This window comes from Antechinus flavipes, chromosome 2 (genome assembly GCF_016432865.1).
Source record: "Antechinus flavipes isolate AdamAnt ecotype Samford, QLD, Australia chromosome 2, AdamAnt_v2, whole genome shotgun sequence".
Classification (NCBI taxonomy): domain Eukaryota; kingdom Metazoa; phylum Chordata; class Mammalia; order Dasyuromorphia; family Dasyuridae; genus Antechinus; species Antechinus flavipes.
The window spans coordinates 143,380,918-143,396,833 of NC_067399.1; the positions used below are offsets into that span (position 1 = coordinate 143,380,918).

A 15,916-nucleotide genomic window follows, 5' to 3' on the forward strand; every position below is an offset into this window, starting at 1 on the left:
TCCACTGGCACTTTGAAAAAATATATAAAATGACAAAGGGTAAAAGTTAACCACCACCCCCCCCAAACCCCCCAGCAGAAAATAAGTTAAGCTTCTTTATTTGGAACTAACAAATTTATTCTAAATGATAAAGGGCTATCTCATACTTGTATCCCAAAAGTTTTCTTGAGGATTCATGAAAATCAGATTGCCTTTTTTTTTTTTTTTTTTTTTAAGACAAATAAGGGTAAATTTCAAAGGGCAGCACTGCGCTTCAATTAGGTATAATTCTTGAAAAGAGACTTACAACCGAGGACAAGAGTTTAAATTCTCTCTCAGGAAGAAATGTATGCCAGCCATCTTCTACCACTTCAAACATGGGTCGATAAAAGAAAGGATACATCAGAGTGATGGAGTCCAAGGTTGACAAAGCCTAGAAAAAAGCAAAGCAACATTTGAGAAATAGAAGAAGCTGGTTTTCTTTTCATGGAAAAGATGCCATAGTTTATACTTAGATTCAACAAGACATTTTAAAAAACCAAAGTAATAGTAACAATAATGAGGGTAACTAAAATTTATATAATGCTTAAAGGTTTGCAAAGCTATTTTTATATATTGTCTCATTTGATCACTATAAGTCAGGTAAATGAGAATTTATTATATGCCAACTATGTGTCAGGCAAAAAGCCCCTCCCTTAAAAGAGGTTACACTCCAACTGGAAACACTGAATAAATTGCCTTATTTTCCCCATACAATATACCATCTCCACATTAGGCATTTTGCTGGCTATGCAACTCTCTGTCTCCATCTCTGACTCCTAGTTTTCTTCAAGTCTCATCCAAAGTTGCATATTAGCTTTCCCAGTCTTCCTTAGTGCCTTCCCTCTGAAATTACCTCCAATTTAATCTGGCATAAATCTTTATCAACTCTTCCTAACTTAATTCTGGTATTCTATCCACTATTTTACACTAATCTATACTTGTAGTTGGTGAGATTGATCAAAACAACAGTTTCATTTAAAACAATGACAAAACGCCTCTCCTGATCCTCCTTAATTCTAGTGCCCTACTTCTGTTGATTATTTCTAATTTTTTCTTATATAACCTATTTATACATAATTGTTTGCAAAGAGTCTCTCCAATCAGATAAAGCTTCTTCAAAGCAGAGACTATCAAATTTTTATCTTTCTTTGTATCTTCTGTGTTTAGCACAGTGGCTGGCATATCAGTAGGGGTTACTGCTTGATAATTCAATTTAAAAAAATAAAGAAAACAAAGAAAAATAAATAGAAATAAAATAAATAAATAAATGAAGGGAAAAAATTATTGGACATTGATTGTTCGTAGGTATGTCATACCAATATAATAAAAATGACAATACTATAAAATGTACAGATTTATTGTTAATACCATATGTATTAATACCAAAGGGAATTAAAAAAAAAAAAAACCTAGGCAAAATACAACAAAATTAATTTGGGAAAACAAAGGAAGAGAATCTTAATGGAAATAATGAAAAAATTGAGAATGAAGGGGGATTAGCATTACCAGACTTTAATAATATCTTAGTATCATGACATGATAGGTCATGTAAACCTATCCCTTAGTTTTCAGTTGAGAATACCACAGCTATATACCACATTAATCTAAAGCTAAGATTAAATTCAAAAGGTCATACTACATTAAAAATTATAAGAACATAAGATCTATTGCTTTTAGTGACCATGGATAGGAAAACTCCTAACTACACAAAGGATGATGGAGATCATAAAAACCAAACAAACAATTTTGATTACATAAAATTTAAAAGCTCTTACACAAATAAAATTTTTATGGAATTAGAAAATTAATGACAGAAGGGGAAAACGTTTGCACTGCCTAGCAATTGACCAACAAGTATTTATTATACTTACTTATACTTATACATACAAGTATGTTATTATATATATTATATACAAGTATATATTATATGCAGGGTGCATATAAATGCAAGAAAAGACACAATTTTCATTTGCAAGCAGTTTATATTCCATGGGGGACTAATAAATATAAAGAAAATAATTACAAATAAATATGAAGCAGAGGTTACATACAAATAAATTCAAAGGAAGAAAAGCAGTAGTAGCTGGAGATCAAAGAAGGTTTCATACAGGAGAAAGTGATATGTCAAGAGAGTATATTCAAGAGAGAGGTATTTTTTGAAGGAAAACAGCACTTTCTCTTTGCCTCAAACACAGTACCCATCTCCCTTCAGCTTATCTCTGCCCTGCCTGTTCCCTGTACTTGGATTGTACTCCCTCTTTACCTCTGTCTCAGAATTCCTTTCTTTCCAAAAATATCTCTCTCTTGAATATTAAAAAAAATCAGTTAACTGATAATGGCACAAATTGAAGTAAGCAAAACCAGGAAAATATACATGATTGTAATCTAATATATTTTTGGAAGAGAGATCAGTTTAGGAGAAAAGATTAAGAACTCTGTTTTGGATATGTTGAACACTAGGGATAGGAAGAAAGGTCCTATATATACTAAAATATTTATTTATAGCAGCTTTTTTTGTGGTAACAAAGAACTGGAAACAAAGTAGATAACCATCAAATGGAGAATGTTTAAACAAATTATTGTACATGGGATGTTATAAAATATTACTTCATTTAAAAAAAATGACTGAAGAATTAAAAAATCAGTTAAATGACAATGATGCAAATTGAAGTAAGCAAAACCAGGAAAATATACACCATTATTAATTTTTTTTTGAAACCAAAAAGGCTTTATTTGGTCTAGTCTCTTTCTTTCTTTCTTTTATTATAGCTTTTTATTTACAAGATATATGCATGGGTAATTTTTCAGCATTGACAACTGGAAAACCTTTTGTTCCAACTTTTTCCCTCCTTCCTTCCCACCCCCTCCCCCAGATGGCAGGATGACCAGTAGATGTTAAATATATTAAAGTATAAATTAGATACAATAAGTATACGTGGCCAAACAGTTATTTTGCTGTACAAAAAGAATCGGACTTTGAAATAGTGTACAATTAGCCTGTGAAGGAAATCAAAAATGCAGGCGGACAAAAATAGAGAGATTGGGAAGTCTATGTAGTGGTTCATAGTCATCTCCCAGAGTTCTTTCGCTGAGTATAGCTGGTTCAATTCATTACTACTCTATTGGAACTGATTTGGTTCATCTCATTATTGAAGATGGCCATGTCCATCAGAATTGATCATCATATAGTATCATTGTTGAAGTATATGATGATCTCCTGGTCCTGCTCATTTCACTCAGCATCAGTTCATGTAAGTCTCTCCAGACCTTTCTGAAATCATCCTCCTGGTCATTTTTTACAGAACAATAATATTCCATAATATTCATATACCACAATTTATTCAGACATTCTCCAACTGATGGGCATCCACTCAGTTTCCAGTTTCTGGCCACTTACAAAGAGGGCTGCCACATTCTTGCACATACAAGTCTCTTTCCCTTCTTTAAAATCTCTTTGGGATATAAGCCCAGTAGTAACACTGCTGGATCAACCAAGGGGTATGCACAGTCTGATAACTTTTTGAGCATAGTTCCAAATTGCTCTCCAGAATGGCTGGATGTATTCACAATTCCACCAACAATGAAATATACACGATTATAATCTAATATACTTTTTATAAAGTGGAAACTAAATGCAGTAAATTACAATGAACAAGACTGATCCTGAAGGAAAAAGGAGAAAATGCACTTGTCCCTTTTTTGACAAACTTGGTTTGGCAACTTGATATGGAACATTGCCTATAATTTAAGGATTGGTTTATGCATTAATTTGTTTTGTATAACTATCTTTTTTCTTCTCTTTGTAACATGAGATAGTTCTCTGGGTAGAGAAAGGGAGGAACAAATTTGAATAAGCCATAAGAACAAATCAAAGTAATTTGATTTGAAGTAGTCTTTCACATGATTCTTAATAGTTTATAATTCTTTTAAGAACTGCTCATTTACTTTGACTCGTTACCTTTTAAGATTCTTGGCCTCTTAAACTAAATAATTTCCTACATGTATCTTAGATCTTTATCAGAGATAGATGACTCAGATTTTTTTAAACTAGTTAGTTGCTCTCTTATCCTGGCTATGTTCTATTTGTGCAAAACCTTTTCAGATTCATGATATATATAAATTTTTACCCTTTTAATCTTTCTCCTTTTTTTAGTTAAAGATTCTTTCCCAGGCTTAATTGTGAATGGTATCTCTATCCATTTTCCTCCTTTTCTTTTTTAAATGATTTAAATATTTATATTTAATAGAGATTTCATTGTGAGGAATATACCTCAAGACTATGAATGATAAAAAGGTCCTACATTCAACAAAATATTTAAAGCTACATGTTTTGTACTAGTTTTGGGAAACAAAGTAGATATCCATCAATTAGGGAATAACTAAACATGTTTTGGAACATGAATGTAATAGGTTATTCCTATACTGTAAGAAATGATAAATACAGAGAAACATGGAAAGACTTCTAGGAACAAATGAAAAAAAGTAAACAGACATTTTATATTATAATTTATATTATATATATGTATGTATATGTATATATACACACACAACTTATAACTACAGTGATATATAGAGAGTGAACAATAACCAAAACAAACAACTTATTGCTATGAATTTGTAATGAACAAATATGGCCTCATTAGAAGGATGTGAGAATTCAGCTTCCCTCCTTTCTTTACAGAGGTGAGGAAGATTGAATATGGAACACTTCATATAATATAGTCTTGGTTGAAATGTTGGTTAATTATAAATTATTTTTCCCCTTTGTCTTCTTTTGTTATAATGGATAGTCCTCTCAGAGGGGGAAAAGAGATAGTTAAGAAATGCATAGGTGATATAAAATTAAAAAAAAAAACCCAATAAAGATATTTAAAAGTATGGGTTTACTTGGTTTTATCTAAGTTGACATGTACTAAGAAGGTTAAGTATAAATCAAATTGATGTACCTCATAAATACATTAAGGGAAGTTTATTTGCTAATTAAAAGTAACTTACAGTGAATCCTTTTTTAATGAAAACAATCTTTTTTTTTAAGTGAATAATCTAATTTATCTTAGCTCTTTTTTGTAAACCTAGAGTATGAGTAATTTAAAATTTGTTCTGGAAGATCACATACAATATGTCCCATTTAAATCAATTCTTGTGGTCTACTTTTGATTTTCAAAGTGCTTTTGTTAAAAACATTGCAACCAAATTATAGCAATTAACATAACGTGCACTGTATTTTTCTGAATAATTTTAGAAATACACTGATTATTTGTCTAAATTCAGGTTTTATATCAAGAATATAATGCATACCCCAACTGTGCATACCCTTTGATCCAGCAGTATCTCTCCAGGGCTTATATCCCAAAGAGATTTTAAAGGAGGGAAAGGGACCCACATGTGCAAAAATGTTTGTGGCAGCTCTCTTTGTGGTGACAAGAAACTGGAAACTAAGTGGATGCCCATCCACTTAGAATGGCTGAACAAGTTATGGTATATGACTATTATAGAATATTATTATTCTGTAAGAAATGACCAGCAGGATGATTTTAGAGAGGCCTGGAGAGAGTTACACGAACTGATGCTAAGTGAAATGAGTAGAACCAGGATTTCATTGTACATAGCAACAGCAATATTATATGATGATCAGTTCTGATTGACATGGCTCTTCTCAACAATGAGATGATTCAGGACAGTTCCAATGATCTTGTGATGATAACAGCCATCTACACTCAGAGAAAGGCCTGTGGGAACTGAGTGTAGATCACAACATAGCATTTTCACTCTTTTTATTGTTGTTTACTAGCATTTTATTTTCTTTCTTATTTTTTTGATCTGATTTCTTGTGCAGCAAGAAAATTATATAAATATATGTGCCTGTATTGAATTTACATGTTTTTACTATGTTTAAAAAAATAAAAATTAAGACCTACATCATCAAAAAAAAAAAAAAAAAAAAAAAAAGAAAAGAAAAGAAAAGAAAAGAAAAAGAATAAAACTACTATTCAAAAATTTTATGTCTTTAAAAAAAGGAATTTCTACAGCATAGAAAGGAACTATGATCATGTTGAATGATTGAGCTTTTACTTCTTTGTTTACACTGGACAATTCAGTAAAATGAAAACAAGAATTAAAAAGTAAACTGGTATGTCTTCATTTAGAGCCATCATATAGTTATTTAGTGAGTTTATAGGATTATAGCCCTAGGGCTAGAAAGACTCTCAGGGGGCATCTAGATGAGGAAACTGAGGCCCAGGAAATTAAATGATTTGCCCAAGAGTCTATAGGTGGTATTAAATTCTAGGGCTAGAAAGAATCTCAGGGGGCACCTAGATGAGGAAACTGAGTCCTAGGAAATTAAATGACTTGCCCAAGATCCTATAGATGATATTAAATTTGAATTTTTCCTCTCTATCACAAGCTGGAATAGTTGGTATGACTTCTAGAATGGATTCACTTAAAAAGGAAGTAAATGCCAAAATATCAAATTCAATCAATACAGTCATCTTAATAGAGAAATATACTGCTATCTTGCTTTAATAAGAAATATTTTGTTCCAGGATGGGGACAGGATTTTTATTTATCTATCTCTACTATTATTTGGTCTTCCATATACATGCATTCATTTTGTTTTGTGAGATGTTTGTCCAGATTTGAAGGATGCTGCCTATGCCTCTAGCTTACTGTAACACTTTCATATAAGGATTCCATGACTTTGGTTGCCTTAAAGTTCCTTATGCTAATCAGTTTATCAGTCATGGATATTGAATTAAGCTACTTGGATATTTTTGGCTACATTGATTGCCAAAGACCTGAAAAGCTGAGAGGGCTTCAAATCCAGGACCTTATTTTCAAATAACTATATAAGTCAAATCACTTAAGACATAATGAAAAGATTAAGTTGGATTTGAAGTCCTTTACAATTTAGATTGATTCAGCATATATATTTCAAATTTGGTTTTGTTTTGTTTTTTAAATTATAGCCATTATAGCCTAGTTAGTAAAGAAACCCTTGGGGCAGCTAGATGGTACAAGAATAGAGTACTGGCCTGGAGTTAGGAAGATCTGAGTTCAAAAGCAGCTTCAGGTACTTAGTAGTTGTATGACTCTGGACATGTCACTTAACACTTTTTGCCTCAGTTCCTCATCTATAAAATAACGTGGAAAAGGAAATATACTTTGTCAAGAAAACCCTAAAAGGAGTCACAAAGAGATGACAAGGTTGAAAAACAATAAAAAGGGAAAGATCATATAGGTTTTGTATAGTTCACTTATTCTGACTGTTAAGAATTTTCTGAACCATTGAATACTAAATATCACCTTTTGGGGTATAGGATGGTTTTAATTCTTTTTAGTCCACAATGCTCAAAAAGAAAACATAATCATAACAAGTAGAAATGTTGGTACTTTTTGCCTGCCAGGCTGGTGGCTACTTTGATTGATTACAATCTCAAACCAGAAAAGGAAATGTGTTTTTTGGCCCAGCTATTTATTATACTTCTAATCACTTCTTTCTCTATTGATTGTATCTTTTTCATCATTGGTAAGGAAGTCATCCTGCTAGTATCCTTCCTCTCAAACAATTTTATATCAAATTATTTTGTATTTCTTTATACACTGATTTATGTCCTTATTTCCCTAATTAGCATGTAAGATTTTTGATTGTAGAGATTGCTTAGGGCAGGGGTCCTCAAACTACAGCCCACAGGCCAGATGACAACTGAGGACGTTTATCCCCCTCACCCAGGGCTATGAAGTTTCTTTATTTAAGGGCCCACAAAACAAAGGTTTTGTTTTTATTATAGTCCAGCCCTCCAAGAGTCTGAGGGACAGTGAACTGACCCCCTATTTAAAAAGTTTGAGGACCCCTGGTTAGGGTTTTTTGTATTTATAATTCCATCTCCTATAGTACTGGCACATAATAAGCACTAAATAAATGCTTGATTAATTAATTTCTTCTTCCTCATTTCATGTCACCCAACAAGTCTTCGGCTACTATATTCTCATTCACTGATATGTCTGTCATGTAATAAAGCCCTTATTCTTGCCAAGGCAAATCCTCCAATATAACACAAGTAATACTATTCCAACCCACTACACCGACAGACTGCCCTCTCTCTCGCATTTATATTCTATCTCACCCTGTTTGACAGCAGTTTCTTTGTGACCTACAAACATGCCCATGTCTGTCCTTTTCTCAAAATACCCTCACTTGATCTATCTGTGCCCACAGATACTTATCTTCCAACAACTCTCTTTTGTGGTTAAACTCCTTGAGAACATTGTCTCCATAAATGCCTCCTCTTCCTTCCTTTTCACTCTCTTCCTAAATCTTTGAGAATCTTACATCTGACCCCATTATTCAACTCAAAACTGCTATCTCCAAAGTTACTAACAATCACTTTATTGTTTAATCTATACGTTCCTTTCTCAGTTCTCATCTTCTTGACTTTTCTGCAGTCTCTGATACTGTCAATTATCCTTTCTTCTCCTTGTTACTGTCTTCTCTCTAGATTTTCATGACACTATTCTTTCCTAGTTCTCTTCCTATCTACTTCAGTGATCCCTCTCAGTCTCCTTTGCTGTTTCCTCACCTGGATCACACCTACTAATTATCTCACAGGGCTCTGTCTTGGACCCTTTTCTCTTCTCCATGTATAATATTTCACTAGTTGATCTCATCAGTTCCCATGAATTCATTTATCATCTCTATGCTGATAATTCTTAAATTATTTATATAGCCATAACCTCTCTGGTTATCTTGTCTCAAATCTCCCAACAGCCTATTGTACATCATGAACTGGGTGCTCATATATAACTTAGATTCAACATTTCTCGATCTAAACTTATTCTCCTCCCCATCCCCTCAAAAAATAAAATAAAATAAAAACAATAAAAAAAAAAAAAAACCAAACACAATACACCCTCCCCTCCTTCTAACTTTCCATGTTACTGTTGAGATTACCACTATCCTCCTTGTCACCTAAGACTTATAATACAGGTATCTTACATTTCACATCCAATCTGATGCCAAAGCCTATCAGTTTTTATCTTAGTAACATCTCTTGCACATGCCCCCTTTCTCTACTCTGACATTGCCATCACCTTAATGCAAACTATCACTTCATGCTTGGACTATTGCAAAGGTTTGCTGATTGATCTAACTGGCACAAGTCTATCCTCACTCCAGTCCATCTTCCACTGACTTGTTAAATGATCTTCTTAAAGTATCTCAGCTATGTCATCCCTCTCCACCTCTCCTAATAAATCCCAGTGACTCCCTATCATGTCCAGAATCAAATCTAAAAATCCTTTTTGGTGTTCAAAGCCCATCATAAGCTGGTTCTACACTCCGTCTTTTCAGTCTTCTTAACTTTATTCCATCCTATGTATTCTTTAATCCTCTGACATTGCCCTCCTTGCTATTCCTTCCTGAAACAACAAACTCCATTTCCAACACCATGCATTTTTCACTGATTAACTCTCTTTCCTGGAACACTTTCCTTCCTCATCACAAAGTGCCAGCTTCCTTCAAGTTCCAATTAAAATCCTATCTCTTAACAGAAAGTCACTCTCAAATTCCCTTAATTCTAGTGCCTCTCCACTCTTGATTATTTCAAATTTACATCTTGTTTTATATGAATATCTTCCCCCACGAGACTGTTTCTTAAAAGAAGGAACCATCTTTTATCTTTCAATATATTCCTTGTATTTAGCATAGTGCTGGGCAGGCACTTGATAAATGTTTACTGACTGATCATATTCAATAATTTCCCCCCAAAAAACAAGATTCCTGTTTTACTTGAATTATACTGATTTTGTTCATGCAAAAGCTTTTTAACTTCATGTTACTGAAATAATTGATTTTTTTTTGTGATTCAGTTTTCTCTTTTGTTAAGAATGTTTCCCTAATTATAACTATGAAAAGTACTTGATCTATTTTCTTCTTTTTTAAAAATAAAAATATAAAATATAAAAATTAAATTGTAAACATTTACATCAAAACATATTTTGAGTTCAAATTTAAGTATTTCCATGTCAAAAATTTAGGTTGTTGACTTAAAAAAAATTCTATATAACAGTGCCATGAAAATCTTTGAAAAGATAATTCATTTTGATTTGCTTTTGATAAGTCTTTCAGGGTATACTCTCATCAGTAGAATTAATAAGTTACAATGATTATTTTTATAACTTTTCTGGATTGTGCTCCAAAAAGATTCTAGAAGTTCATGATTCTACGTGCAATAAAGGAGAACATTTGCTCTTTCACAATCCTGTCAGCATTTTTAATCATTTTTATCAATGTGAATTCAAATGCTCCATTTTAAAGATATGGAAGCTAACAGTCAACTTCCCAAAGGCTAGTTACTTCCCCAAAATGAAAGAATCAGTGTCAGAGGTAAAACTCCAAAAAGAATTTTTAGGGAACTTGAGATGAATACAATTACATCATTCTAGAAGCTAATAAATTTCCAAAATATGAGTATAACACTAAATGAGGGTTAGAAATTTAAGACAGATGTTGAACCTTACAAAGAAAGATAGGTAACTAAAGCATCTTTAGTGTAATGCAAGTCAAATAGAAGGATCCTGATTATCTGCAATTGTCTTGGATTTAAGTAAAAATTCTCTTTTCTTATTTCCTTAACACAACTTCTTTGACAGATCTCTTACCTCAATGGAACTGGAAATATTCAAACATTCTTCCATGCCAGGAATGTCCAACTGAATTATCCGCAGATCTTTGCATTTTATGATTATGGTACCCAATGATCCCACGAATCTGAAATATAGCATGTCATGCACAGGGATAAAGAGAAACATTTTAAATAGAAAACTCCAATCTGTAAAAAAGTACTCACCTAAACTATTCAACTCTACTAATAATGAAATCATCTTTCTGAATAATGTACCATACAATAAAATCTAAATTCACATTAATTGGGGGAAGGAATCCATAAAAAGTGTGAACTTCAAGCAAATATATTACTTTAAAATATACAAACAGTAATTAAAATTAGGCTAATTCACCTAGGAGACTTCATTTAAAAATAGATTTAAAAATGACTTGTCTCAACAATTTATTCCTGATACTTCCAAAATTCAGTACAGTTCCTTTACAATCTTATTTACAATCTATTTACAACTATTTAGCACAAAGTAAATGCCACATATATGTTTACTCCCTCCTTTTCTTCTAGCAATTAACCAACTCTCCTTTCCTCTAACAATTAACTTCCTTATTCTTTTTACCATTTATATAAGTCCCATATTTTTCCAGCTACTAAGATTATTCTCATGTTAAGAACTAATTCAAAAGAGTTAATTCAAAACTGGTCAGCTGTCCTGCAATCTAACGTACCTCAGACTATAAGCAATAGCCTGATTTAAAAAAAAATTCTCTTGCTGATATTGTAATATATTAATTAAGCCAAATTAATACATAATACTTTTCCAGCTTAATCAATTTCTATAAAAGCAGAAAAACTTGAGGAAGAGAATTTGAAAACTCCAAAATTTATTTTTTTAAAAATCGTTATAATAAGGATACTCGTTAATCTGAAACTCTGTAACTATACAATTTTTCTACTCTGCTTTCAAGAAATAGGAGAGAATTCCCAGTCCCCAGGACATCTAGCTCCTAACATATTCTATACCATTATTCAGTTTCTATCAGAGCACTGGGTTTGGAATCAAGAAGACCCACGTTCAAATCTTCTCACATTTACTCTGTCAAGTGACTTTACTGCCATCTGCCTCAACTTCAATTCGAATCAACTATAAAATAGGAATGATAATAGCATATATTTTCCAGAGTTGTGATTCTCATGAGATAGTATCTGTAAAGTTCTTAGCACAATAGTAAATGCTACATAAACATCAGTTATTACACTATTAATATTATTAGTTCTTTAGTCACCAGAAACCTTCTTGATACTGTCATCAAATCAGCCCAGAAAAATTGCTTTAAAAGAGACATACATCCCTGATTATTTTTTAGAACCTTCAACACTTGGATCTCAATACTCTTTCTTGGAGTTTTAATTTAATTAAAAGTCTACTTCTAGAAAATTTTCATTAGTGGAAGGTGTCTCCACATAAATGAAATCACAGATTCAAATCAAAAAAAGGGAGGGTGGGGGAAATGACATCACTTGGGCACCAGATAGATGCATTTCAAATACAACCATGACAAAACAAACTGAAACTTGAAGGTAGACCTCTTTATCATATATAAAAAAAAAATAATAATAAATAAAATAAAATAACAAGCAACATGCGGGGAAAATGTTTCCATTGTGATGATTTGCAGCTTATGATTCTTTTTATTTCTTCTTGAATGGAAGGTGGCAGAAGAAAAAAACTAGACATTAAAAGAGTGCAAAGTAATAAGAATAGCTATAATAGTGAAGAGAAAAGGAGGATTGAGATAAGGCTGTATGAGTTGTGTATCTTGCCTCTTCTACTGGACTACAAGCTGAGGAGCTTGTGTAGTTGTAGACAAAATAAAGTCTTTATACCTCTTTTTTGCAAACTTCACAGTGCCTAGTACTAGCACATAGGCATTCAATTCTGGGGCAAGTGATAAATATTTGATGCAAAAGAGACCAGGGAAACTATTTATAGTTATAACTATTTATAATGGGAAACAAGATCTCCTGAGTAGCCCTTTTAATAAGTTGTATGAGTTGGAGCAAAAGAGCCTTCCTACATTTACCAATCCCTCTTCCACCAGAAATTTCATCATTAGAGAAAACATCCAAGGCATGACGATCTAAGCACTCTTGTTTAAAACTTGAGTGTTTCCTTTGTGCAAGACACTTCAGGTTGTTGTCAAACATTTAAATTTTTAGTTTGCTAGCTTTAAATTTCCTCCTGGATTTTTAGTTAGTATTATTTGTACAATTGTTGTTCAATTCAGTTCCTTCTTCTGAACCTCAATTTCCTCATCTGCAAAATGAAGGGGTTGGTCTAGATCAGTGGTTCTAAAAGTATGGTCTAGAGAATCCTGGGAATCTCTGAAACCCTTTTAGAGGGTCTACAAATTCAAAAATAGTTTTTATTTCCAATATGGTAAATGTCTATAAATATAACCCAGATAAACAAAAACACTATGGAGAGATCCTCAATAATGTTTGATAGGATAAAGATACTGAAAACAAAAGTTTTCACTAGTCTAGATGATGTCTAAAATCCCTCCAACACTGTACAAGTCTAGTTTCTGAGTTCAAGAAGCTATAAAGGAAATAGGAATTTTGATTTCTAAGACAGCTAAGCTGAAGTGAGAGATGACTAGGAACTAAAACGGTCTCTTTCACAATTTTGCTTAAGGCAGGACTGGTTGGGGAAGACCTATTTTTTCATGGAAAGCAGAAGTAATCCACTATAAAGACTGTATTATCTTAAATAAAAATAGACCAATACAAGCAACCTGTACAAAGGACAGAAGAAGGAAGATGGAACGTCCAGTGTGAAGAACAAGGCAGCCAATTTGGAATTACTGTAGATATCACATATAGGTAGGTACAACAGGCCTAGAATATAAAGGGTTTTAAAGGGCAAAAGACTTTCCAATGGTTGGGAGGTACTGGAGTTTATGAAAGGCAAGTGAATGTGTTTTAGGAATATTATTTCAGCAGCTGGGTAGAACAGAATTGTCAAATGAGTGAATCAAATTAAATTGTAATTGATAAATATTTAAATAACAATACAATATAGTCAATGTTCATTTATGGTTTTCTAAACCAATCAATTTTTATTGTTTGACATCACTGATGTAGAGAATGAACCGAAGAAGGAAAAGAGTGAAAAAAAGAGAATCCAGAGAGTATAGGACCTGACTAGTAATGGAGAGAAGGGAACAAATGTTTGGGGAGGGGCAGAAATAAGAGATGGCACCCAACTGGATCCCTGGAGTGAGGCAGACTAAGGAGTCAAGGAGGGCTCAGACTTTGAACTGGACATACTGGAAGAATAGAAGTGTCCTTGACAGAAATAAGAAAGTTCATTAGAGAAATGGAGAAAAGAGGAAGAGAAATATGATGTTTGGATATGCTGAGTTTGACTTGAGCTAGATTATCCAGTTTCAAATGTCCAATAGAGTAGCTGATGTGGGAATGAAGACCAATAAAGAGGCTAGAGCTAGATATGTAGATCTGAGAGTAGTCAAACTAGAAAAACTGAACCAATGGGAGTTGATAAAATTGATCAAGTGAAAGAAAAAGAAGAGCCCAGGACAAAAAAAAAAACAAACAAAAAAAAAACAGCGACTTGCAAAGTTAACTAGCCATTCAGGAGGAAATTTAAAGCTATAAACGAAGACTACAAACATTATGTCTTGATGGCATAACAGGTTGATCAAGTGACAAGATGAACAATACAATCCAACAAAACAGACAGAATCTGGAGTCTTAGAATCCATAAAGAGCCAAGAGGTCCAATATTATTCAAAGTTGTTAAAATTAATTTACAGATTCTACCTTACAATAAAAACAATATGCAAGAAAGCACTATTATCTCAATTTTACGACAGGTAAAGAAACTGATGTAAAGGTTAATGAAGCATCCATTTGAGACGGCCTCAAAATGAAGCTAAAATAGAATGATTTACAATAACTGATACGCAGTGAATTTGTGATATACAGGTGGCTTATAATTAAGTTCCTCTTTTAGGTTATTTTCCCACTTTCCAAATTTCTCACAATTCAGATCCTAAGGAGAGACTTGAAAAGGCAAAACATTCTCCAGGAATTCAGAAGTTACTTTGGAGACAGGAAAACATAATGTTAAAAAAACTACTCTGGGATGAACGCCGGAGTTACCAATCAGTTAATAAACATTGATTAAAAGCCTACCAGGTGCTAGGCAGAGAGTTAAATGTCGAGGATACAAAGAACGGTAGGGAACAGTTTCTGCCCTTGGGGAACTTACAATTACCAGGGAAAACGGACAAATAATTGTGTACAAATGAGATACAGGCGGAATAAACGGGACAGAGCAGGAAACGGCCTTTGAAATTAAGGTACTCCAACCCTACCTCCCCACACTCTTAACAGAAGAGAAGATTGAGGCCCAAAGGATTATCTGTCCGAGTTCGTCCTAGGGGAATTTCGAGCAGGACTCACCGCTTCTCGATGGAGTCGATGTTAGAGTGGAGCAGCCACAACTCTTCGGTGTTATCCTGACGGGAGGACAGGATCAGGTGATGGCCGGTCAGGCATAGCGTGCCTTCCACAGCCGGGTAGAAGGGCCGGTGCAGCACCACGTTGTCCACTCGCGGTGTCTTAATCAGCTCCGCGAACTCCATAGCGGCCCGGGGTACAGGAACCTGAGGAAGGGGCCGCAGGGTCTAAATTGGCTGCAGGGCCTGGTCGTTCCTCTCTTCCCTCCTTCTTCAAGCTCCCGGCGGCCGGCCCCGCGAGCCCGGTCCGGAGGGCCCCGTCTCCCACACCAGCCCAGGCCGGGGGTCTCAAACGGCCAGGAGCTGTTTCCCCGGCAACCCCGTCTGAGGGAACCAGGGGGCGTGGGGGAGAAGGGGGGGTCCTCTTCCGGGGAGCGGGGAAAGCGAAGGGATATCAGCACCTGCACATCTCCAAGCAGCAGTCTACTCCGGGCGGAAGTAGCTGACGCCCAAAGCCCTCGAGCGACTCCGGGCGGAAGTGACTGACACCGAGCCCTCGAGCGACTCCGGGCGGAAGTAGCGGAGGCCGATTGTGAGAGTAGGTCGGTGGATCTCGTGCCCGGAAATGGTGCCTTCAGATTTAAATTCCTCCTCATATCCCGATTCCTCCTCATATGGAAGGAAGGAAGTGAGAAGTCTCGTCCCTGCCACTCTTGCTCCCCTGAGCTTCAGCAACCTCAGAATAAAAGGGCCGCAAGCCTGAGGCCATCTATAGTGCGAAGCTCGGAC

At 34.5% G+C, this 15,916-nt stretch overlaps 1 protein-coding gene across 1 annotated transcript in view; it reads right to left on the reverse strand.

The window, feature by feature from the left end:
* The window catches only part of MTMR9 (myotubularin related protein 9), a 44,827-nt gene extending 29,205 nt beyond the window's left edge, over positions 1–15,622 (reverse strand). Inside the window, exons 1-3 of the mRNA XM_051975727.1 lie at positions 15,132–15,622; positions 10,681–10,789; positions 287–412 (exon numbers count right to left, since the gene is read on the reverse strand). Of these exons, the coding sequence (XP_051831687.1) occupies positions 287–412; positions 10,681–10,789; positions 15,132–15,313 (417 nt within the window). The 5' untranslated portion in view covers positions 15,314–15,622. The remainder of the gene's footprint in view (positions 1–286; positions 413–10,680; positions 10,790–15,131) is intronic.
* Positions 15,623–15,916: the final 294 nt, after the last annotated feature.